Genomic DNA, 25,668 nt, shown 5'->3' with positions numbered 1-25,668 from the left:
GCACTTCTTGCCTCTCTCTTCTGCTGGACTCTAGGCTCCCTGTGTGTGGACATCTTGTCTTATTTGTCTTCCTGTTCTCAGGGGTTAACCCATCACAGCCTTCAGTTCACATTGATTGCCTACACTAATCCTGGCCCCCCAGCTTATTTCTAAGTGACCTTGTCAAGTTATTAACTTCTCCGAGCCTCAGTTTCTTCAACTATACACCTCGATAGCGTTTTGTTAAAATAAAATGAACCCGTATGTATGAAAATGCTTTTTAATTGCCATAAAATGCTTTGTATAATTTTGTTGCTTCATGTTGTTCAATTTCTAATAATTTTTATCATAAATGTCATATGTGATGATTACAGGGAATTAAGAGAATAAAATTACTCAATCTTAACAGAGATAACCACTTTTAGTATTTCATTGTATTTCTTATTAGACAGTTTTTTACATTTAAACCTATATAGATATATGTGAACATCATGATTTTGTAATTTGAAATATTCTGCTTTTATCATATTTTTATGAGCTTAGATTTTTCTGTAGCAGACATTATGAGCATTTTTCTGTGAAATTAAGCATTTTGGGGGGAAGTAGTTTTTTTTTAAGTTTTATTAGGTACAACATTATAATGTTTCAAAGGTTTCTAGGTTTTTTATTTGCTATAATGCAAATGAATGTCTTTTGTCTATAAGCTTTATCCCAATTTCACATTATTTTCCTAAGCTAGATTGCCTAGAAGTAATATCACACATTATAAGGTATGAACATTTTGAAGGTCATCCATACTAATTTCCAGATTTCTTCCCAGAAATTTTATAGAAAGCTCCACTCAGCAACATATGAACATGTCTTTTCTTACCTAACCTCACCAAAATTTGGATTTACGTTTTAAATATTTGCCAAATTTGATAGCGGTAATGCTTTCTCATTATTGGTTTTATTTGCATTTATTTGATTACTATTTAGATTGAACTTTTTTTCTTTTTTTCTTTTTTTTTAATTTTTTTTTTATTTATTTATGATAGTCACTCAGAGAGAGAGAGAGAGAGGCAGAGACACAGGCAGAGGGAGAAGCAGGCTCCATGCACCAGGAGCCCGACGTGGGATTCGATCCTGGGTCTCCAGGATCGCGCCCTGGGCCAAAGGCAGGCGCCAAACTGCTGCACCACCCAGGGATCCCTGAACTTTTTTTTCATAATGACATTAGTCATTTGTATTTTTTTCTGTATTTACCCATTCTTGTATTTTGTCCCTATTTCTGTATATCTATATATATATCTATATATATATATCTATATATATATATATATATATATATCCCAGTGCATAGTGACTGGGAATAGTGCATAGTGACATAGTGAGCTTTCAATAAGTGTTTATTGAGTTTGTTATATTTATTGTATGAATATAATATAGAATACTATTTTTGTCGTATTTTTTGCAAATATTTTCCCAATTTGTCCTTTGTTCTTATAACATATAAAAACCTGATATTGTTGTGATCCACTTCCAGAGATGAGTTAAGGAATCACACATATTTTCCTCTTGAGTTTATAACATCTAACTCTGAAATACATTTGGAATTTGTTTAGTATAAGTATAGAATTAGGTATAAATATTGTAAAGAATGTTAGAATTTAATGCGATTTTATTTCATGCAGTCTTAGGAAGTTTTTCTGGTTATCTTTGTTAAGTATTCCATCCTTCTTCATTGACTTGTGGTGTCTTCTTTATTATATAGTAAGGTTTTTTTTTTCTTTAAAGATTTTATTTATTCATGAGAGACACACAGAGAGAGAGAGAGAGAGAGAGGCAGAAACAGAGGCAGAGGGAGAAGCAGGCTCCATTCAGGCAGCATGACATGGGACCTGATCCCGGGTCTCCAGGATCACACCCCAGGCTGAAGGTGGTGCTAAACCGCTGAGCCACCGGGACTGCCCCAGATATAGTTAAGGTTTTTAAGTGTACTAAAATCTGTTAGGGGCCATTTTTTCTTTTCATTAACCTATCAAATTTCATGTCAAAGAACTTTTTTTTTTTTTTCTTGAGGAAGGGAAGGGACGGAGAGAGAAAGAGAGCAGAGCCTGACACAGGGCTCGATTTCACAATCCTGAGATCATGACTTAAAACCAAAATCAAAAGTGAGACGCTTAACCAACTGAGCCACCCAGGTGCCCCTAGACAGTTTTAGTTATTGTAGTTTTTTTGTTTTGATAACTAGTAGAATAAATTTCCTAACTTTCCTATTAAAACTGTTCTTAGAAGATTCTGCCCACTTATTCTTCCAGATTAATTTTTTAATTGAAATACATTTGACAGAACAAAGGGGAGGGGCAAGATGGAGGAAGAGTAGGGTCCCCAAGTCACCTGTCCCCACCAAATTACCTAGATAACCTTCAAATCATCCTGAAAATCTACGAATTTGGCCTGAGATTTAAAGAGAGAACAGCTGGAATGCTACAGTGAGAAGAGTTCACGCTTCTATCAAGGTAGGAAGACGGGAAAAGAGAAAGAAACAAAAGGCCTCCAAGGGGGAGGGGCCCCGCGAGAAGCCGGCTAAGGCCGGGGCGAGTGCCCCCAGGACAGAAAAGCTCCGTCCTGGAGAAGCAGGAGCTTCACCAATCTTCCTGGACAGAAAAGGGCTCGCAGGGAATTAGAGCAAGACCCCAGGAGGGCAGGGATGCCCTCAGGCTCCCTGGGACACTAACAGAGCAACTGCGCCCCGGGGAGAGTGCGCTTGGCGGGACCCAGAGCAGCTCGGAGGGGATCGGGAGGCGGCTCCGCAGAGAGGGGGTTTCCTGGCTGGGAGCGCGAATCCAACAGCGCAGGCGTTGAGCACAGGGCGCCAGGACACAGCCCAGGATCCGGCCTCCCCCCGGGACAGGCAGAGGCCAGGAGGGCCCAGGACAGCGAGGACGCTCCTGCCCCGAGCTGAGCAGATCAGCTCCGTAGTTACTGCAGGAGCTGACTCCAGGGCTCCAGAGATGGCTGCTGCCACTGTGGTGGTTCCTCCTGGGGCCTCACGAGGTAAACAACCCCCACTGAGCCCTGCACCAGGCAGGGGCAGAGCAGCTCCCCCAAGTGCTAACACCTGAAAATCAGCACAACAGGCCTCTCCCCCAGAAGACCAGCTAGACGGACAAGTTCCAGGGGAAGTCAAGGGACTTAAAGTATACAGAATCAGAAGATACTACCCCGTGTTGGTTTTTTCTTTTTCTTTTCTTTTTTTTTTTTTTTTTTGCTTGCTTTCCCTACCCTGTTTTTTCCTTTCTTTTTCTTTCTCTTTTTCTTCTCTTTTTTCTTACTTTTTTCTTTTTTCTTTTTCTCTTTTCTTTCCTTCTTTCTCTCCTCTCTTTTTCTCCTTTTCTCAATACAGCTTGTTTTTGGCCACTCTGCACTGAGCAAAATGACTAGAAGGAAAACCTCACCTCAAAAGAAAGAATCAGAAACAGTCCTCTCTCCCACAGAATTACAAAATTTGGATTACAATTCAATATCAGAAAGCCAATTCAGAAGCACTATTATAAAGCTACTGGTGGCTCTAGAAAAAAGCATAAAGGACTCAAGAGACTTCATGACTGCAGAATTTAGATCCAATCAGGCAGAAATTAAAAATCAATTGAATGAGATGCAATCCAAACTAGAAGTCCTAACGACGAGGGTTAACGAGGCGGAAGAACCAGTGAGTGACGTAGAAGACAAGTTGATGGCAAAGAGGGAAACTGAGGAAAAAAGACAAACAAAAGACCATGAGGATAGATTAAGGGCAATAAATGACAGCCTGAGGAAGAAAAACCTATGTTTAATTGGGGTTCCCGAGGGTGCTGAAAGGGACAGAGGTCCAGAATATGTATTGGAACAAATCCTAGCTGAAAACTTTCCTAATCTGGGAAGGGAAACAGGCATTCAGATCCAGGAAATAGATCCCCCCAAAATCAATAAAAACCGTTCAACACCTCGACATTTAATAGTTAAGCTTGCAAATTCCAAAGATAAAGAGAAGATCCTTAAAGCAGCAAGAAACAAGAAATCCCTGACTTTTATGGGGAGGAGTATTAGGGTAACAGCAGACCTCTCCACAGAGACCTGGCAGGCCAGAAAGGGTTGGCAGGATATATTCAGGGTCCTAAATGAGAAAAACATGCAACCCTGAATACTTTATCCAGCAAGGCTCTCATTCAGAATGGAAGGAGAGATAAAGAGCTTCCAAGACAGGCAGGAACTGAAATAATATGTGACCTCCAAACTAGCTCTGCAAGAAATTTTAAGGGGGACTCTTAAAATTCCCCTTTAAGAAGAAGTCCAGTGGAACAATCCACAAAAACAAGGACTGAATAGATATCATGATGACACTAAACTCATATCTTTCAATAGTAACTCTGAATGTGAACGGGCTTAATGACCCCATCAAAAGGCTCAGGGTTTCAGACTGGATAAAAAAGCAGGACCCATCTCTTTGCTGTCTACAAGAGACTCATTTTAGACAGAAGGACACCTACAGCCTGAAAATAAAAGGTTGGAGAACCATTTACCATTCGAATGGTCCTCAAAAGAAAGCAGGGGTAGCCATCCTTATATCAGATAAACTAAAATTTACCCCAAAGACTAGTGAGAGATGAAGAGGGACACTATCTCATAATTAAAGGATCTATCCAACAAGAGGACTTAACAATCCTCAATATATATGTCCCGAATGTGGGAGCTGCCAAATATATCAATCAATTAATAACCGAAGTTAAGACATACTTAGATAATAATACACTTATACTTGGTGACTTCAATTTAGCGCTTTCTACACTCGATAGGTCTTCTAAACACAACATCTCCAAAGAAACGAGAGCTTTAAATAATACACTGGACCAGATGGATTTCACAGATATCTATGGAACTTTACATCCAAACTCAACTGAATACACATTCTTCTCAAGTGCACATGGAACTTTTTCCAGAATAGAACACATACTGGGTCACAAATCGGGTCTGAACCGATACCAAAAGATTGGGATCGTCCCCCTGCATATTCTCAGACCATAATGCCTTGAAATTAGAACTAAATCACAACAAGAAGTTTGGAAGGACTTCAGACACATGCAGGTTAAGGACCATCCTGCTAAAAGATGAAAGGGTCAACCAGGAAATTAAGGAAGAATTAAAAAGATTCCTGGAAACTAATGAGAATGAAGATACAACCGTTCAAAATCTTTGGGATGCAGCAAAAGCAGTCCTGAGGGGGAAATACATCACAATACAAGCATCCATTCAAAAACTAGAAAGAACTCAAATACAAAAGCTAACCTTACACCTAAAGTAGCTAGAGAAAAAACAGCAAATAGATCCTACACCCAGGAGAAGAGAGTTAATAAAGATTCAAGCAGAACTCAACGAAATCGAGACCAGAAGAACTGTGGAACAGATCAACAAAACCAGGAGTTTGTTCTTTGAAAGAATTAATAAAATAGATAAACCATTAGCCAGCCTTATTAAAAAGAAGAGAGAGAAGACTCAAATTAATAAAATCGTGAATGAGAAAGGAGAGATCACTACCAACACCAAGGAAATACAAACGATTTAAAAAACATATTATGAACAGCTATACGCCAATAAATTAGGCAATCTAGAAGAAATGGACGCATTCCTGGAAAGCAACAACTACCAAAACTGGAACAGGGAGAAATAGAAAACCTGAACAGGCCAATAACCAGGGAGGAAATTGAAGCAGTCATCAGAAACCTCCCAAGACACAAGAGTCCAGGTCCAGATGGCTTCCCAGGGGAATTCTATCAAACGTTTAAAGAAGAAACCATACCTATTCTACTAATGCTGTTTGGAAAGATAGAAAGAGATGGAGTACTTCCAAATTCGTTCTATGAGGCCAGCATCACCTTAATTCCAAAACCAGACAAAGACCCCACCAAAAAGGAGAATTATAGACCAATATCCCTGATGAACATGGATGCAAAAATTCTCAAAAAGATACTAGCCAATAGGATCCAATAGTACATTAAGAAAATTATGCTCAATGACCAAGTAGGATTTATCCCCGGGACACAAGGCTGGTTCAACACCCATAAGACAATCAATGTGATTCATCATATCAGCAAGAGAAAAACCAAGAACCAAATGATCCTCTCATTAGATGCAGGGAAAGCATTTGACAAAATACAGCATCCGTTCCTGATCAAAACTCTTCAGAGTGTAGGGATAGAGGGAACATTCCTCAACATCTTAAAAGCCATCTACGAAAAGCCCACAGCAAATATCATTCTCAATGGGGAAGCACTGGGAGCCTTTCCCCTAAGATCAGGAACAAGACAGGGATGTCCACTCTCACCACTGCTATTCAACATAGTACTGGAAGTCCTAGCCTCAGCAATCAGACAACAAAAAGACATTAAAGGCATTCAAATTGGCAAAGAAGAAGTCAAACTCTCCCTCTTCGCCAATGACATGATACTCTACCTAGACACTATTTTTTTTTAATTTTATTTATTTATGATAGTCACACAGAGAGAGAGAGAGAGAGAGAGAGAGAGAGGCAGAGGGAGAAGCAGGCTCCATGCACTGGGAGCCCGACGTGGGATTCGATCCCGGGTCTCCAGGATCGCGCCCTGGGCCAAAGGCAGGCGCCAAACCGCTGCGCCACCCAGGGATCCCGATACTCTACCTAGAAAACCCAAAAGCCTCCACCCAAGGTTGCTAGAACTCATACAGCAATTTGGCATCGTGGCAGGATACAAAATTAATGCCCAGAAGTCAGTGGCATTTCTATACACTAATAGTGAGACTGAAGAAAGGGAAATTAAGGAGTCAATCCCATTTACAATTGCACCCAAAAGCATAAGATACCTAGGAATAAACCTAACCAAAGAGGTAAAGGATCTATACCATAAAAACTATAGAACACTTCTGAAAGAAATTGAGGAAGACACAAAGAGATGGAAAAATATTCCATGCTCATGGATTGGCAGAATTAATATTGTGAAAAGGTCAATGTTACCCAGGGCAATATACACGTTTAATGCAATCCCTATCAAAATACCATGGACTTTCTTCAGAGAGTTAGAACAAATTATTTTAAGATTTGTGTGGAATCAGAAAAGACCCCGAATAGCCAGGGGAATTTTAAAAAAGAAAACCATAGCTGGGGGCATCACACTGCCAGATTTCAGGTTGTACTACAAAGCTGTGGTCATCAAGACAGTGTGGTACTGGCACAAAAACAGACACATAAATCAATGGAACAGAATAGAGAATCCAGAAGTGGACCCTCAAGTTTATGGTCAACTAATACTTGATAAAGGAGGAAAGACTATCCACTGGAAGAAAGACAGTCTCTTCAATAAATGGTGCTGGGAAAATTGGACATCCACATGCAGAAGAATGAAACTAGATCACTCTCTTTCACCATACACAAAGATAAACTCAAAATGGATGAAAGATCTAAATGTGAGACAAGAGTCCATCAAATCCTAGAGGAGAACACAGGCAACACCCTTTTTGAACTCGGCCACAGTAACTTCTTGCAAGATACAGCCACGAAGGCAAAAGAAACAAAAGCAAAAATGAACTATTGGGACTTCATCAAGATAAGAAGCTTTTGCACAGCAAAGGATACAGTCAACAAAACTAAAAGACAACCTACAGAATGGGAGAAGATATTTGCAAGTGACCTATCAGATAAAGGGCTAGTTTCCAAGATCTATAAAGAACTTATTAAACTCAACAGCAAAGAAACAAACAATCCAATCATGAAATGGGCAAAAGACATGAACAGAAATCTCACAGAGGAAGACATAGACATGGCCAACACGCACATGAGAAAATGCTCTGCATCACTTGCCATCAGGGAAATACAAATCAAAACCACAATGAGATCCCACCTCACACCAGTGAGAATGGGGAAAATTAACAAGGCAGGAAACCACAAATGTTGGAGAGGATGTGGAGAAAAGGGAACCCTCTTACACTGTTGGTGGGAATGTGACCTGGTGCAGCCACTCTGCAAAACTGTGTGGAGGTTCCTCAAAGAGTTAAAACTAGACCTGCCCTACGACCCAGCAATTGCACTGTTGGGGATTTACCCCAAAGATACAGATGCAATGAAATGCCGGGACACCTGCACCCCGATGTTTATAGCAGCAATGGCCACAATAGCCAAACTGTGGAAGGAGCCTCGGTGTCCATCGAAAGATGAATGGATAAAGAAGATGTGGTTTATGTATACAATGGAATATTCCTCAGCCATTAGAAATGACAAATACCTACCATTTGCTTCCACGTGGATGGAACTGGAGGGTATTATGCTGAGTGAAATGAGTCAATCAGAGAAGGACAAACATTATATGTTCTCATTCATTTGGGGAATATAAATAATAGTGAAAGGGAATAGAAGGGAAGGGAGAAGAAATGGGTAGGAAATATCAGAAAGGGAGACAGAACATGGAAGACTCCTAACTCTGGGAAATGAACTAGGAGTGGTGGAAGGGGAGGAGGGCAGGGGGTGGGGGTGAATGGGTGACAGGCCCTGAGGGGGGCACTTGACGGGTTGAGCACTACATGTTATTCTGTATGTTGGCAAATTGAACACCAATAAAAAATAAATTTATTATTAAAACAAACAAAAAGCAATGCATTTGACATACATACAAAAAAAGACATACCTTGGCAAATTTAAGATATATAACATGTTAATTTTATACAGTTATATTTTGTGATATGTTGCCATTGTATTGATAATTGGCACCTCTGTCACATTACTTAATTTATCCTTCCTTTTTAGTTGTTCAAATAATCAAGTTCTAGTCTCATATTCTTTTAACTAAAAACAATGCTATTGAGGTTTTGATTGGACTTGCTTTAAACTTCAAAATTAATTTTATTCACTTATTGATTTAGCAATATGAGTGCCTACCTTTGATTTACTCATCTCTGTAATATGTGGCTCGCTGTCAGTTCTAATCAACACTTTAACAGCTTTCACGGTTTATTTGAAATTCAGCCTTTGGTAATCTGAAGTATCCTCTTGAGTCCAGTCTGGGAAGAATGTTTGCCTAACAAATCTGCTTAATATTAGCTGTTCAAAAAGGTTTGTTTTTTTGTTTTTGTTTTTGTTTTTTTAAGTTTTTTTTTTTTTTTTTTCTGATGCTTCTTCTGGGAATGATAAGTAGGTAAATAATCCTTGGAATACAGCCTTTGATTTGAGTCTTGTCTTTCATTTGTCTTTGGTTTTTGTTGATTTATTTAGAAAAAACCCAAGCAAACTCTTATTTGTAACCCTGTAAGGTGCACATTCCTTCATCCTTGTCACTCTGGTGGCTTACAAAAAAAAATTGTTTTTCTTTGTAGCTTAGAAATGTTCATTGACTCTGCCTTGCTTCATTTTATAGTCTCTAGCTTAATTTTGTTTGGCACTGCATCATCTTCCTCTGTCTCTGGCCTCTTTCTTTGTTTTGACTTTGCAATTCTGTTGTTTTTAGCTTTATACCGTCTGTTCTGTGTTTTAGAATCCTGTTAATTGTAGATTGGATCTTCTTGCTCTGTGCTCTAATTATGTAAAGCTCTAACCCATTTCTTGCATTTGTGTAACCATTCTGTTCTACAGGTAGGTCACAAGTTTATTTTCTTCTTTGGTTATCAGCAGTGTCATTTCTGTTTTGTACAGCTTCCAATGGCGTTCTTCATTCTTTTCATTTTCATTGCACTGAATTTATTTTTATCTTGAGTCATTCTTATTTAATAAACATGTTGTCTTTTTGAAATCTCTGAATCAGTTTCACCTTTTCTTTAAACACATCGTTTTCAGTCACTTAGTTTTTTTAGACATAAGAAATGAATGAATTTTCATTTCAGCTCTTTCTTTGTTTTCCTTTCCAAAATGATTTTGGTTGCAGATTTGTAGTTGTTATTCTTCTTGTTAATTAATTCATCTTTCACACTGACGAATTAAGATTTACTGGCACTGAAACATTTCATGATAGGTTATTATAATTGGCATTTTAATGAGATTTGAAAGGAAGTAGTTCCTGGTACTATGAATCCCTCCTCTATCTTCCAGAAATTCTGTGTTGCATTCCTAGAGCCTTCTTTATATGACGCCTGACACATGACAGGTGTGAAAATAGGTGATTAAACATTCTTCAACAATGGTATTTTTCTTCTGTTTTAGGGGCTTCACTGTGACTTTGCTTGCCTGATGTTTCAATACTTAGTAAATAAACCTTCAGAAGAAAGGGTCAGGGAGATCATTGTTAATGCTGTTGAAATTGAGCAGGTAAGCAGGGAAGCATATATGATTAGCACATCTCTTTTTCTCGTATGTTTATGCCATTAGTGTATTGGGTTGACTCATAGGAAATTGCCACTTGTAGGTCAAAGCACGTATCAGCAATTTTATATAGTCAATCTGACAGTACCAACAGATGATGCATTGCAATTATTATGTCAGTTTATAATTTTGTTTGTAAGTAAATGTTAAGAGTTTTTTTTTTTTTTAAGAGTTTTATATATACAAAAATCTATTTCAGGATTTTTTTCTGTCTCATTGATCTGACACATTCTACGGCCACAGCAAATAATTATGTTAGTTTGCTTCCTTGCTTTTAGATTTTCAGCTACTGAAGAGCAATGACGGTTTCTTGTTTGTTTTGTATTTTCAAAACCGAGCAAGATATCTAGCTTGAAGCATGCATTAAATGTTTATAGAATTAGTAAATCAATGAATTAGTGAATAGTAAAACAATTTATAGAATGTAAAAATCTAAACTCTTTTTTTAAAAAAAATACTATATAGTTTGATAGCCATGGTTTTCATGTTGGGAAGGAGAAAATGCATAAAATGCATTTTGGTATTTTAATCATTTTGAGAACTAAATCCAGATAGTTAATGTTTTTATTTTTCCCCTCTTAACACTTTACCACTGTCTTTCAATATAGTTGGAGTTCAGTTTATCTCCCAGCCCTCTGATTCACTTTTATTTTTTCATTTTCTTTGTTAATTGTGTTTCACTCTTTCCCTTCCATAATCATGTTCATCTTTGGTGAATCTTTTTCCAGATATTTCAGAACAAAGTATCCCCTTTTTTCTATGGAGAAAGCCTATGAATTAAGGTCCTATAATGCCATTGTATAAAATACCAGTAATTTGTTAGTTTCAACTTACTCTGGCAACTTGAGAATGTGAAATACTGTGAATAGTAATACCCCCAAACATTTTTAAACAAATGGACATTGCCATGTTGAAAGAATTTATCCTAGTATACTTTTCTCAGGGACTTAGAAGACTAAAAAACTAAAACCCTGTTTTTATTTGGAAAATATGCATTTCTGTTCTGTCCCTGTACTTTATTTTTTTTTTGTTCATATCTCAGGAGTTTTTAACGGAAGCCTTGCCAGTTGGCCTCATTGGAATGAATTGTGTTTTGATGAAACAGTATATTGAGTTTGTAGCTGACAGATTACTTGTGGAACTTGGATTCTCAAAGGTAAGGTGTTTAAAAATGTATTACTGCTAGCTAAAACATTATAGCAAGCAAAGCTACTAAAGTATTATATTTCATTGAAAGCATTTGTAGCATACCAGTCTACTTTTAAAATGTCTGTGACAGGGCAGCCCCGGTGACGCAGCAGTTTATCGCTGCCGCAGCCCAGGGCGTGATCCTGGAGACCCTGGATGGAGTCCCATGTCAGCCTCTCTGCATGGAGCCTGCTTCTTCCTCTGCCTGTGTCTCTGCCTCTCTCTCTCTCTCTCTGTGTTTCTATGAATAAATAAATAAAAATATTTAAAAAATAAAATGAAATGTCTGTGACAGGGATACCTGGGCGGCTCAGTTGGTTAAGTGTCTGCCTTCAGCTCAGGTCGTGATCCTGGGATCCTGGTATTGAACCCAACGTCATGGGGCTTCCTCCCTCTCCCTTTGCCCCTCCCACCAGTTTGTGTATGCTTTCTCTCTCCCTCAAATATAAATAAATAAAATATTTTTTAAAAAATGTCTGTGACAGCCTTGGTTTGCATGAACAAATTGGTTTTGTGAAATCCTTTGAAACTTGAAATTCGTAACAGAAGTAGGAGGCTGATAAATCTTAGAATTAATAAGCTCAATAAATTACTCATAATAATTATAGGCATTTAGTAGGATTATCTTTGAGTAAATTGAATTTAATATGTATATATATGTTTACCCTCATAAATCCCCATGGGTCTGTGTTATGACTTTTATGTTAATATTTTTTAAAGAGTTATTTTAGAGAGGAAAAGAGAGAGAATGAGCATGAGCAGGGGGAAAGACCAAGGGAAAAGAAGAGAGAATCCTCAAGCAGACTCCCTGCTGAGCGTGGAGCCTACCATAGAGCTTGATCTCAGGATCCTGAGATCGTGACCTGAGCTGAAATTAAGAGTCAACTGCTTAACCGACTGAACCACCCAGGCTCCCAGCATTAGTTTTTTTTTTAAGGCCTGTTTATCTTTTATTTGTTTAATGAGATTAATCCATCTGAATTAATACTTTTATTTAAATTTTTTAAATATTTATTTATTTATTTTAGAGAGAGAGAGAGAGAACTGGCGGGGAGGGACAGACAGGGAGTAAAAATCTTAAGTTGACTCCACACTGAGCACAGAGTCTCACTCAGGGCTCAACCTCACAACCCTGAGATCACAACCTGAGCCTGAAGCCAAGAGTCAGACACAACCAACTGAGCCATCCAGGCACCCCTGAACATTAATACTTCTAAATATGAATAGTTATTATGAAGACATTAACTGTCATAATTTGACACTTTAAACTCAGTTGTCTTTTATTTTTAATTTTGTTTCTCAGAGATAATATACCTGAGTTTCATAAAGAGATGTGTTTCTCACATAACAGATGTAGGCTGCAGCCAGTCTACCTGAGTTTGAATCCTGGTTCTGCTACTTTCTAACAAGATGAGCAAGTTTCTTAACCTCTTATCCCCATTTCCTCACCATGAAAGGGAGATGATAATAATACTACTTATCACAAAGGATTATTGATGAATTGGTGTACTTAAAGCACTTCAAATAGTATCAGACATACAGTAAATGCACACTAAGTGGTCATGTTGTATTCACCGTAAGTGGAACATTCATAGAACATTACTGTGTACTGTGTATATGATGGTAATTAGAAATTATAGGTTTTAACTTCTTAGCATGGAAATGTAAGTTTAAATTGTACTTAATAAGAAGCCTTATGAAATTCATGATGCTGGAGTAATCATTTCCTTTCTCAGTAATGCATTTATATTCTGGTGACCACAGAAATACTATCATGAAAAAGTCAGATATGGCAAAGGTTTTTTGTAAGATGAACTATATTTTATTATTTTGGTTATAAAATCCTCTGTTTACTGATAATGGATAAATCAAGATTACAACTGTATTACTATGATCTCTTAAATTTATGAACTGTATATTTTTAAAAATTGTGTTTGTTATACTAATATGTTTGTTACAGGAAAATTAATTTGCTCAGTTGAACCTTAAAGGGAACTCACTGTCCTTTAACCTACCACCATATTCTCACACTGGTACATCCATGTTCTCCTGCTTATTGAAAAACTGTGGACTCCTCAGTATAGTTTTCCCTTTGGGAACTTGTTCACTGTAGATCTATAAAACATCCTGCCTATAGAAGAAAATATAAACATAGTATGAAACATCATTGTTCCACAAGCCTTCGACATATCAATAAATTCCAAAAAGCAGAAATTATACAGACCCTTTAGATTTTAATGCAGTAAAATTAGAAATTAATGATGAAAGATTGCCAAAAGTTCTGTCTACTTAGGAATTGAGAAGCTATCTTAAAATGAGACTAGAGTGAAAATATAAAGTAATAGAATATGAACTAAATAACAATAAGATTATTATATATATCAAAACTTGTGGAATGCAGCCAGCTAGGTTCTCAAAGGAAAATCTAGCCCTTGAATGTATAGTTTAAGAAACAAGACAGTTTAACAGACATAAACTACACTTTGAACTCAAGGAGCTAGAAAAAGAATGGTTCTTATAAGGATAGTTTTTTTTTTTTTTTTTTTTTTTTTTTTTTTATAAGGATAGTTTTTGATAAAATAAGAGATTACTTAAATTAGCAAGTGGTTGTCATTTATACAGAATTCTAAGTAGGAGACACATTAATGATGTTTTCTACTTCTTTTTTAGTTTGGGATTAGTCAACAAATATTTGAGTATTTCCATGTGTCAAAAATAAGCCACTTTATTTTTTGGTATTATTGAAATGTAGTTGGCATACAATGTGATACTAGTTTCAGGTGTGCAACTGACTTGACAATTCTATACATTATTCAGTGTTCACCATGATAAGTGTAGTCACCACCCTGTCACCATACAACGTTATTACAATGTTATTGATTATATTTCCTATGCTGTATTTTTCATCTCAAGGACTGATTTATTTTATAACTATAAGTTTGTACCTGTAATTCCCTTCATATATTTGGCCCATCCTCAACCTCCTCCCCTCTGGCCATCACCGATTTGTTCTCTGTGTTTATGAGCCTATTTCTGTTTTTTGTTTGTTTGTTTGTTCATATGTTTTATTTTTTAAAATTCCACATAGAGGTGAAATCATATGGTATTTGTCTTTCTCTGACTTATTCCACTTATGATGATTCCCTCTAGGTCCATCCATGTTGTCATAAATTGCAAGATCTCATTCTTTTTTATGCTGAGTAGTATTTCAGTGTGTGTGTGTGTGTGTGTGTGTGTGTGTGTACATACATATTATATCTTTATCTGTTCATCTATTGATGAATGCTTGAGATCAATTCACACATCTATTGCTGCTGTATATAATGCTGCAAAGAACATAAGGGAGCATGTATCTTTTCAAATTTCTGTTTTTGTTTTCTTTGGATAAATACTCAGTAGTAGAATTATGGGATTATATGGTATTTCTGTTTTTAAGTTTTTGAGGAACTTCCATATGGTTTTCCACAGTGGCCACACCAACTTACATTTTCCAGCAACAGTGCATGAGGGTTCTTTTTTTCTCCACATCCTCACCAGAGCTTGTTATTTCTTGTCTTTTTAGTACTAGATATTCTGACATGTGTGAGATGATATCTCATTGCGGTTTTGTTCTGCATTTCCTTGATAATTAGTGATGTTGAACATTTTTTCATGTGTTGGTTGGTCATCTGATATCTTCTTTGGAAAAGTGTCTATTTAGCTTCTCTGCCCATTTTTTCCCCTTCAGCCCATTTTTTCAACCAGGTGATACATTGTTTTGTTATTGACTTGTGTACATTCTTCACATATTTTGTATACTAACTTCTTACTGGATTATCACATATATAAAATATTTGCAAATATTTTCTCTCATTCTGTAGGTTGCCTTTTTGCTTTGTTGATGGTCTCCTCTGCTGTAGTCATGATAGTTTATTTTTGCTTTTGTTTCCCTTGCCTAAGGAGACATATATATGTTGCTAAAGGCCAATTTCTAAGACATTACTGCTTTTTTTTTTTTTTAAGGGAGTTTTATGGTTTCACATTTAGGTCTTTCATCCATTTTGAGTTTATTTTTGTGTATGGTGAAGGAAAGTAGTTTAGTTTCATTCTTTTGCATGCAGCTGTCCAATTTTCCCAGCACCATTAATTGAAAGACTATCCTTTCCTCATGGTGTAGTCTTGCCTCTTTTGTCTTAGACTGAGCATATAAATGTGGGTTTATTTCTTATCTCTCATTCCTGTACTATGAATTAATGTGTTTGTTTTTTTTTTCGTACTAGTACCATATTGTTTTGATTACTATAGCTTTCTAGTATATCTTGAATTCTGAGATTGTGATACTTCTAGCTTTGCTTTTCTTTCTCAAGATTGCTTTAGCTATTTGGGGCCTTTTGTGGTTCCATACAAATTTTAGGATTATACAAGTTATGTGAAAAATACATGCACTTAATTTAATCTGGTCTTAGTTACCTTGCTCATGCCATGGATGATTTAAATCCGATTTTTTGGAAGGTCTCTGGTTTTAAAATCCAGTGAAGCTATAATGATTGGTTCAAGGGTACCTGGGTGGCTCAGTGGTTGAGCATCTGCCTCATCTCAGGGTGAGATCCTGGGGTTCTGGGATCAAGTCCCACATCGGGCTCCCTGCAGGGAGCCTGCTTCTCCCTCTGCCTGTGTCTCTGCTTCTCTCTCTGTGTCTCTCATGAATAAATAGATCAATTAAAAAAAAAAAAAAAAGATGATTGGTTCAGTGCTTTTTCCACTATATCCTTCTAGTTCAAATTTCCACTGTGACAGGCAATGTCACTGAATTCTATGACTCAACCACACACAGCATATAATCTTTTGTTGAAACATTATATATATGAGTGTGTGTATATATATGTATTTTACTATGTAAATATGTGTATTTACATATGTATGTATGTTTACTATGTATTTTATTAATATATTAAGCTTTATTTAGGCATAAGTTAGAACATGCAATTTACCTATTAACAAACGTACAATTCAGTAGTTTTTAGTATATTCACAGAGTTGTACAATCACAACGATCTGTTTTAGAATATTTTTAGCACCCCACAAAGAAACTCTGTACCTATTAGCAATCACTTTCCTTTCTTTCTCCCACCCCCACCTCAGCACTAGGCACCACTAATCTAATTTCTGTCTCTTTAGATTTGCTTATTCTATATATCCCATTTCATATAAATGGAATCATACAATGTATGGATTTTTGTGGCTGGATTCTTTCCATAGTGGAAGTTTTCAGGGTTCATTCATGTTGTAGCAGTTCTTTATTCCTTTTTATAGCTGAATAATATTTATCAGTACTTTATTCCTTTTTATAGTTGAATAATATTCTATTGCTTGACCATACCAAATTTTATTTATCCATTTATCATTTGATGGGCATTTTCAGTAGTTTCCACTTTTTGGTTCTTTTGAATAATGCTAATATGAACATTCACTTATAAGTTTTTGCGTGGACAGATGTTTTCATTTCTTTTGGAAATATAACTACAAGTGAAATTGCTGGGTCATATAGTAACTATTGTTAATTATTAGAGAAAATGCCAGGTGGTTTTTCAAAGCAACTGCACCATTTTACATTCAGCAGTGTATGAGGGTTTTAGTTTCTTCACATTTTCACCAACACTTGTGGTCTTTTTTATTATAGCCATTCTAGTGAGTTTGAAATAGTATCTCGTTGTGGTCTTGATTTGCATCTCATTATTGAGTAATGATTTTGAGCATTTTTTCATGTGCTTCTTGACCTTTGTATGCCTTGTTAGAGAAATATGTATTTGTCTATTCAGACCCTTTGCTCATTTCTAATTTGGGTTATTTTAATATATTCTTGTCTGTGGTGTTAATAATCCCTGTTGGAATACTCCTAAATTCAAAAATCCTATTTTATTGCTCCTCATGGATCATTGAAATATTTCATGATTTTCTATCAAGCTTTATCACCATGTCTGCTTCTTGTACTCAGAAGCAATAAAAAAGCTTCTTGTCAACATATGTTCCACATTTTGTTTGGAAACATCTGTGGATAGTATGTATCCATCTATTGGTTATACCTGTGAAAAGGTCTGCAGTATCTATGATGTATTGGATCTCTCAAGCTGCAAAAATATTTTAGTTTGGTGTTAAATCTTTCACTTCCTGCAATAATATATGTTTTCTTTCTACTTCTTAGAATACCAGAGATGCTAGTATAATTTCTTAAGGAGGTTAGTAGATGATCTCAGTTGTCTTAGAATTTATCAGCCCTGAGTGCCTCTAGGACCTTCTGGAATAATGGATCCTATAGGTGACTAGACAGGTGTTAGGAGACCTGAGCTTGTTAGTTATCTGTTTTTCTTGTGGGTTTAATTTGGCTTCTTCAGAATGTCAAATGACATTTCTTTTCTTTTTAGGTTTTCCAGGCAGAAAATCCCTTTGATTTTATGGAAAACATTTCTTTAGAAGGGAAAACTAATTTCTTTGAGAAACGAGTTGCAGAGTATCAACGTTTTGCGGTTATGGCAGAAACTACAGATAATGTCTTCACCTTGGATGCAGATTTTTAAAACCCTTTGTGTATATAAACCTATCACTGGTAAATAACTGTGTTTTTCTTTGCTTAAAAAACAAAAAAACATGTAAAGCACCTCCTTAGGGAATAAAAGTTTACTCAAGAGGAAATCTAAAACCAAATTTCAATCATGTTGGATTTATATAAATACACTCTAATTTTTTTGTTTCATCACTAAAATATAAGATGATATTATGTAGCAGTTAAGAGCATGATATGAGGGGTCAGTTATAAGTTGGACATTCTGCCCTTACTACTTGTGTGATTCTTGGCAAGTCAGTCAAATTTCTAAATCTCAGTGTAAGTATCTTTAAAATGAGTATAATAGTAGGTCCTAAATTTATCACATGGATATGAAGATTAAGCCACAAAATTACCAATATTACCACCACCACCACCCCTACTACTACTACTTATTAATAGTGTTAATTATGGTGATGTGATAAAATGCCCCGCTGTCCTCAAAGTAATTGCAATTCTAGGTCCTTAGATCTAGAATTAGATCTTTGTATTTTTAATGTTTGAGGGAGAATATAAAGATTTCATTTAAAAGATTATAATTCTCATTAACTTGAGAATAATTTCTTTAAATTCCTCAGCATGTAGTAAAGGAAATTTAGTTCTTAGTTGCTTTGGGGAGGATACTTATGAAGTGGAATTCAGGAGGCCATCCTGGTAGTTGACCTTGTAAGCAAAATGATTCTCCTCCTTTAGAAATCAAAATCATCACTATTGCCAGATGTAGCCCTGAAATATTTAAAGCCCAGGTGAATTAGCTAGGATAGCATTTCCCAAAGAGTATTTGAAGAGTTGTTAGCCCCTCTAGATATTTTGTGAGAGGGAAAAAAAGGGGGGGGATTTTGTGGTCAGAAGAATCTGGGAAATGTTTATCTTCCCTTTCTCTTTAGAATGTATAGTCAGTACATCAAAGAGAAATTATGCAATACATAAGCTTATTTCCCCCTGCATATCCCAGACTTAATACAAATCTGTTTTTCACCAGTTAACATCTCACCTAACTGGTATTGCTCAGAACATAGTTTGGAAAAAGCTGGCCTAGAACCATTTGTACTGAGAGGAAGGAGTTGCAGACTAAGTTAAGGAGACCCGGTGGGGATTACAGAACCATTCATATTTGTGCCAAGCTGAGTAATGTACCCAAGACTGACCTTTGTGGTGCTGCTTTAATATTCTTAAAACTCTTTTATGCTGCTACAAGGTTTAACAGTCCTAATAATGGACTATGCCTCATGTACAATAGCAGATGGTGAGGGAGACAAAGGTCTCTGCAGAGGAGACTGAGGAAAGGCTGGGAGCCCATCTTTATCATTAGGAAGAGTCCAGAGGTAGCACAAACTACCAAAGTGTGGTTTCCCCACTTAACAGCAAACTATCTTATAAAATTCTGCAACCTAGAATTTAGAGATTTTCACTTTGCATAAATTTTTGCTCCATTCATTCAGCAATGATCTAATTAACAAAAACTGGGAGTTCTCAAGTGGGTGCAAAAGGAGCAGGTCATAACTTTGTTAGGGAGGATGCCAGAAACCTGATATATCTCAGCCCATCACAATGCCGATTATTTGTTCAGCTCGTTCAGTGCTGCACATTTGGCCAGCTGTTTTTACATCCACTCAGAAGATCCCACAACAGCTTTAGGAACTTGACAGAGCAGCTAGTATTGACATTTTACTGATGGGAGAGAGTGAGACTGAGAGAAGTTAAATGACTTGGCCAAGATCTGCTCATATCATTGCAGTAGACAGGAGTACATATCTATGACAGTAGAATTCTTTTTTCTTAGAGATTATCATCTTTCTTGTATTTAGTCCTTTATATCCATCTTGATGTGATTTTGCCTATTTCCTCACTCAAGTATTAGGTACTTTAAGGTGTTATATAAAGTATTTTAACTATATTCAGGTAGTATGTTCTAAAGATGTGTCTACTTCTATACAAAAACTGAACATTTAATATTGATAATATCTGTAATTTAATTATCAATTTAAATTGATAATATCTGTAATGATACCAGAACGAAAGAAAGAAAAAAGTTTTCAGTGCATATTTCCTTTGAATCCAGATCTTTTTCATAGGTAATGACAGGTGCCTTAATATACAGCTTATTTATAGTAGCAATAAATGTAACTGTATTGAGATGAAGAAGTTTTAATACTGATACTGGATTTTTAATACACTGGGTTATTATATTCGGTGTTCTATATCCTTTTCTAGGACTCCAGGTTGCGTATTTATTTATTATGTTCAGTATTTTGCTTCTTAGTTCTTAAGGAATGAAGCGGTTGTGGAATCTCTTTTTAATATTATAGATAAAAAAATTCAGAGTATGTTTGTAACTTCTTTTTTAACAGCACATGTATTTAAATCATTGCTATAGTAGTTAAAGTTAAGTTCATTATTTAGGAATACTATAAAAACTTGTAGTTCATGACAGATTGCACTTATTAAAAATATTTCATTGTAATATGTAGAATCATGACTTGGAAAGACTTGGGAAGATAGTTTGATCCAGTGCTTTCAGACAAGGCTGTTTTGTTCAATTATGTATGATAATAAACAATTTTTTTTTACATATAAGCTTACTTGAGTCATGTCTCAGTTGTCTTGTTTTGGAACATCAAATTTTTCTGTTTCTTTTGCCATTTTATTTTTTATTCATAGAAAAGTGATTAGAGTTGAGCCTTGAACAGTGCACAAGTTAGGGGCACCAACCACCCTGCACAGTTGAAATTTACATATAGCTTTTGACTCCCCCAAAACTTAACTACAAATAGCCTACTGTTGACCAGAAGCCTTACCAATAACACAGTTGATTAACACATATTTTGTGTGTTACGTATATTATGTACTGTATTTTACAGTAAAGGAAGCTGGAGAAAAAATGTTATTAAAATCATAAGAAAGAGGAAATACATTTACAGTACTGTCCTCTATTGAAACAAATCCTCACATAAGTGGATCTGTGCAGGTCAAACCCATGTTGTTCAAGGGTCAATTGTATTGAGAAAGCAATTTGCATATTTAAAATGCATACTTAATATTCAGAAATTTGCGTTTTATATTTAAATATGCTAACATCAGTGTCCTGGAGTTCCCAAATTGCATTTGTACAGATTAACCTAAGAGCTAAATGTCACTAATTGATTTTCAGTGGTAAAGAAATCTGCTTATGGGATGCATGAAAGCCAGTTTAGTACTATAATCAATATTGTTTTTCAGCTAAATTGAGTGAATCGGCAGCCAACTCAGGAACTCTTCCTCAGCAGAATCTGTATGAATGGCACAGAAGTGAAATATGTATATCTTTGTTTCCCCTACCATTTAAATAACCTCCTTTTTAGACAATTACAAGTTTGAAGGAAAACTTGGTATTCCTAGGGCCTTGGGAAGAAAGGATTTAAGCCTTCAAATATGGGGCTTAATTCTGTTAAGAAAAATATAGGTGAAAATGGAAGGATAAAGAGTGATTTTTTTTGTACTTCACAAGATTGTTAACTTATGCATTTGACTCTTTGTTTTGTTTTGTTTTGTTTTGCATTTGACTCTTTTATGAATATGTTTTGATTTTTTCAAATATATGGTAAGTTAGCAAAGTTACTTGATATGTATGTATGTAGAGAAGCTTTATTAGATGTAGTGTACCAAGTCTTTTTGCTAAAACACATTATGGTCAATCAAGCCAAACCTGCCTATTTAGAATTGGGTGTTGTTGTTTTTTTTTTTTTTTTCCCCAAAGAAATAGCTGTCTTTTTTTGTTTATTGTGTTGAAGTAAACTATATCATAGCTACATCATTGTGTGTGTGTGTGTCCTTTTTGAGAGTATTTCTTTATAAGTGCAGGGGCTACCCTAATCAAAGAATGTATATATTTTCTATTTGTATATACAGATAAATACATATTGGTATTACTTCGTTCAATTTTCTCTCCCTCCCCCCACACTGTTCCTTGACATAAATGGGATCCCCAGTCCTCTCCCTCATCTACCTTCACCCAAATCCATGAGACTTTCTCCATGTTTCTTTACATCCAGCTGAGACTCCACAGTCCATCATATGACTAGTTCTAACATTCTTTACCAGTACTCTGAACTCTGTCCTCATCTGCATTTCTATCATACATAGAAAAATTAAGGAAATTTCCCCATCTTGGTACAAACATGACAGTTTTTTCCATATTTGCCCTCTAGCAACCAAATGCTGCTAGAGAAAAAAAGCATATAAGACTAATTGGATCCATTTACTATAAATCCATGGTGACTTACTTAGTCCATTGGGGCAGCTATTAAAAACTACCATAGCTTGGGTGGCTGAAACAAGGCATTTATTTCTCACCATTCCGGAGGCTGGGAAGTCCATGATATAGGTGCACCAGAATTAGTGTCTGGTGATTCTTGCTTCCTGATTCGTAGACCACTGTCCACCCACCATGTCCTCAGATAGAGGAAGGGTGAGAGAGCTCTCTGAGGTCTCTTTTATAAAGGTACTTATCCCAGGGCTTCTGGGTGGCTCAATTGGGTAAGTGTCTGACTTTGGCTTAGGTCATGATCTCAGGGTCCTGGGATGGAGCCCCGTGTGTCATCATCAGGCTCCCTGCTCAGTGGGGAGGGAGTCTGTTTCTCCCTCTGCCTCTCTCCCCCACTTGTACACTCTCTCTCTTAAATGAATAAAATCTTATAAGGGCACTAATCCCATTCATAATCCAATCACCTCACACAGGCCGCAGCTTTATACATCATTACCCTGGGAATTGGTTTCAACATGAATTTTGGTTATAGCATTTAGTTTATAGAACCTACCTCTGCACTGTCTATAATTTTAGTACATTTCCCTGGTAAACTTGTTCTCCCTTCTCCATCACTGGCTTTTCTACACTGTCTCCACCTTCTGCTACAACCTCACTCCCCAAGAAGGTGCTTTTATCATCTGTTTTTTTCTCTGTGGCCCCACAAGATATATTCTCACCCAGCAGAAAAATCTGACAATTAGAGGACTCCTAAATCTGGAACCTAAGAAGCTGGCACTAGAATTCAATATACCAATGTCTATGCACGATTTCTGTTCTGTGGAGTCATTGCAATCAAAGAGTGATCAAGGATATTATCTGCTTTGCCATCCTTTCTTCTGTGAATAAGAGCCACTTATTTGTGGAAGCTGCTGCTCCCACTCTCACCATGTGGTTCTCTAGTGTGCCAGCACTAACACACTATCTGGGCCCGGGGTTAGTCATGTGATCCAGGTGGGGCCAGGTCCTTACCTAAGTTGTTTCTAGATGGAACTAAAGGAATGTCATTATTCTAATGACCAAGCTCGAGAAAATACCCTAGTTCTATCCCCCTCAACTGTGAACTGTTCATTATCCCTATTCTGTGCAACTTTACATTATCAAAGTAATAAATGCCTACTTTGGGCCTGAAACAGTTTAAGTGTCCTGATTTGCAAGTGAAAGGACCCTAGGTAAAACAAAAATTGACTCCTGGATCCAAAAAGTGATTGGAAAGAACCTGGGTGTTCAGGTGTGTATTAGTCAAAGAGCTGAGAGCCCCAAGTTTGCTCCTGGGGTGGACTCTGGGGACCAGGTGCACCAGATAATAGAGGCACACCTGGCTCTCTTGCTTATAGTGATACAGATAAAGCCAGACTTCTGTCCCAGTTATGCTTGATACCAAAGTTCATGCTTTCCCTAGAACCTCCTGATCAAGACATCACTGCCGCTCTGATGAGTGGAGTCCCGGGTCCCAGGGGTCATGGATCCCAAACCACCACAGAGGGCTGTTTGGCCTGAGGTGAGAGTCTGCAGCTGCAGGTGCTCCTCAGGCTCTAGGAGAGAGAAGCCCATAGAGGCAAAGGTCAGACACCACCGCATTCTACTGGCAGCTGGCAGGCAGCCCTGGTACAATCAGTGTGGGATTTGGTGGGCAGGGCTGATGGGAATTTAGCAAAGCTAAGTCCACCTCATTCTCTACGAGGGAAGAATAGCTTCAGGATCTTGCCAGCTGGGATGCCTGGGTGGCTCAGCGGTTGAGCACCTGCCTTTGGCCCAGGGAATGATCCTGGGGTCCTAGGATCGAGTCCCACATCAGGCTCCCTGCGAGGAGCCTGCTTCTCTCTCTGCCTGTGTCTCTGCCTCTCTCTCTGTGTCTCTCATGAATAAATAAATAAAATCTTAAAAAAAGGATCTTGCCAGCTGCTACCAAGGTGGAGCTCAGAGTTGCCAGCCCCCACCTATCCTGCATGGATCTGGGAAAAGCCAAAGGAGGCTGCTGTGGCCCCCAGTCTTCCCTGAAGTCAAGGGAAGCAGAAGTGACTGGGTGGGATGGGGGGGGCGCACATGGTGCCAAATCTCCTTTCTTGCTATAAAACTGACCTGTCTGCTCCATTGACCTCCTGTTCCCCATCTCCACCTTTGACTTTTTGCAGGTGGTGGTAGATCTTCCTGCTCTAGAAGATCATGGCAGTGTTTTGCCAGAGGTCTCATTTCTGGACTTCCTCATGGTGGAGCCCTTGAGCCGCTGGTTTCTCAGCTCAGAGGCTGCTTCTTCCCTGTGGGAGTTAGAGGTAGATTTTAAAGAAGAATGATTATGCTTCCAGATGAGCTTGGACTGGAGGGAGGCCTCTGGACACACAGAAGAAATAACTGCTCAGCACTGGTCCTTTAGAAGGGCAAACTCCCTTGGGGAATTTCACCTCCAGCTGGCTGTCCAGAAATGAAAGCCTAGGGGATATTACTGTAAGGGAAGCCCTGCACTTTGGTACTTTGCTACCAACTAAAGGAGGAAAAAGTTCTTTCCTTAGACAGGTGCTGAGCACTTATGAAGCAACTGACAAAGCTACACATTTTTATGAAGTATCAGGAGCCCTGGGCTAGTCAAAGTCACCGGGATTTTGTTATTTGTTTATCCATCCGTTTGGGGGATGGGTGTTGGTGAAGGGAGGGTCAGAAATGGCAGACAGATAACACATACCCTCTGGCCCATTCTGGGAAGATCTAAGGGTGAAGGGGAAGGTACTAGCTCTTGTCTGTTGTACCAGAATGGATCACACCAGTCCCTTTGGCCTTGGATACCTGAATCTCCCATCCACCTCAGTCTGAGCGGGGAGATAGAGATATCTATGGTCAGAGCAGTATATTTTCACAATTCTGATGTGGGGAGGAGGTTTCTTAAGAGCTAAGGCATCATTAAATTGATACTCCAGCCTATGAATACTAAATCTATTTTGACTCAGTTAACTTATTTGCAACCCACAGGAAGTACCTCAAATTGTAAGACTTTGCTATGGTGAGTTGTGGAAGAGCACAGGCTTTAGGGCCAAACTACTGGGTTCAAATCCTGGCCTCTATTATTTACTGGCTGGATGCCTTTGGCAAGTTAAATGTGCAACTGAGAAGAACAGCAGTGTGGACTTCTTATGTCATTGTATAAATATGCAGAACACTTAAAATAGCACCCAGCACCTAATAAGCACTCAATAATTGAAGCTATTATCTCAAAGCTTCTTTTTAGCATTAAAATTCCAACTGTTTGCCTGGGACATTGCCATTGGCTTAGAGTGACCTTAAGGTCAATAGTTCCCCAAAGGCTGAGCT

At 37.5% G+C, this 25,668-nt stretch overlaps 1 protein-coding gene across 6 annotated transcripts in view; it reads left to right on the top strand.

Moving 5' to 3' along the window:
- Positions 1-25,668, top strand: part of RRM2B (ribonucleotide reductase regulatory TP53 inducible subunit M2B) — a 64,026-nt gene that overhangs the window by 21,416 nt on the left and 16,942 nt on the right. For 2 of the 6 annotated variants that reach the window (XR_003138125.3, XM_025450126.3), the window contains exons 7-8: positions 10,157-10,261; positions 11,358-11,471. Coding sequence is in view for 5 of the 6 variants with exons in the window: in XM_025450126.3 (XP_025305911.1) it covers positions 10,157-10,261; positions 11,358-11,471 (219 nt within the window). In the remaining variant the exon portion in view is untranslated. Of the gene's footprint in view, positions 1-10,156; positions 10,262-11,357; positions 11,472-11,594; positions 11,972-17,904; positions 20,661-21,302; positions 21,874-25,668 lie in introns of those variants that run through there. The other 4 variants (XM_025450125.3, XM_025450123.3, XM_049093297.1 and 1 more) reach the window with 4 other exon arrangements.

The sequence above is a fragment of the Canis lupus genome, chromosome 13, assembly GCF_003254725.2.
Source record: "Canis lupus dingo isolate Sandy chromosome 13, ASM325472v2, whole genome shotgun sequence".
NCBI classification, from domain to species: Eukaryota; Metazoa; Chordata; class Mammalia; order Carnivora; family Canidae; genus Canis; species Canis lupus.
Note: the sequence above shows the minus strand (reverse complement) of the source record. Positions and strands in the feature narration are given on the sequence as shown.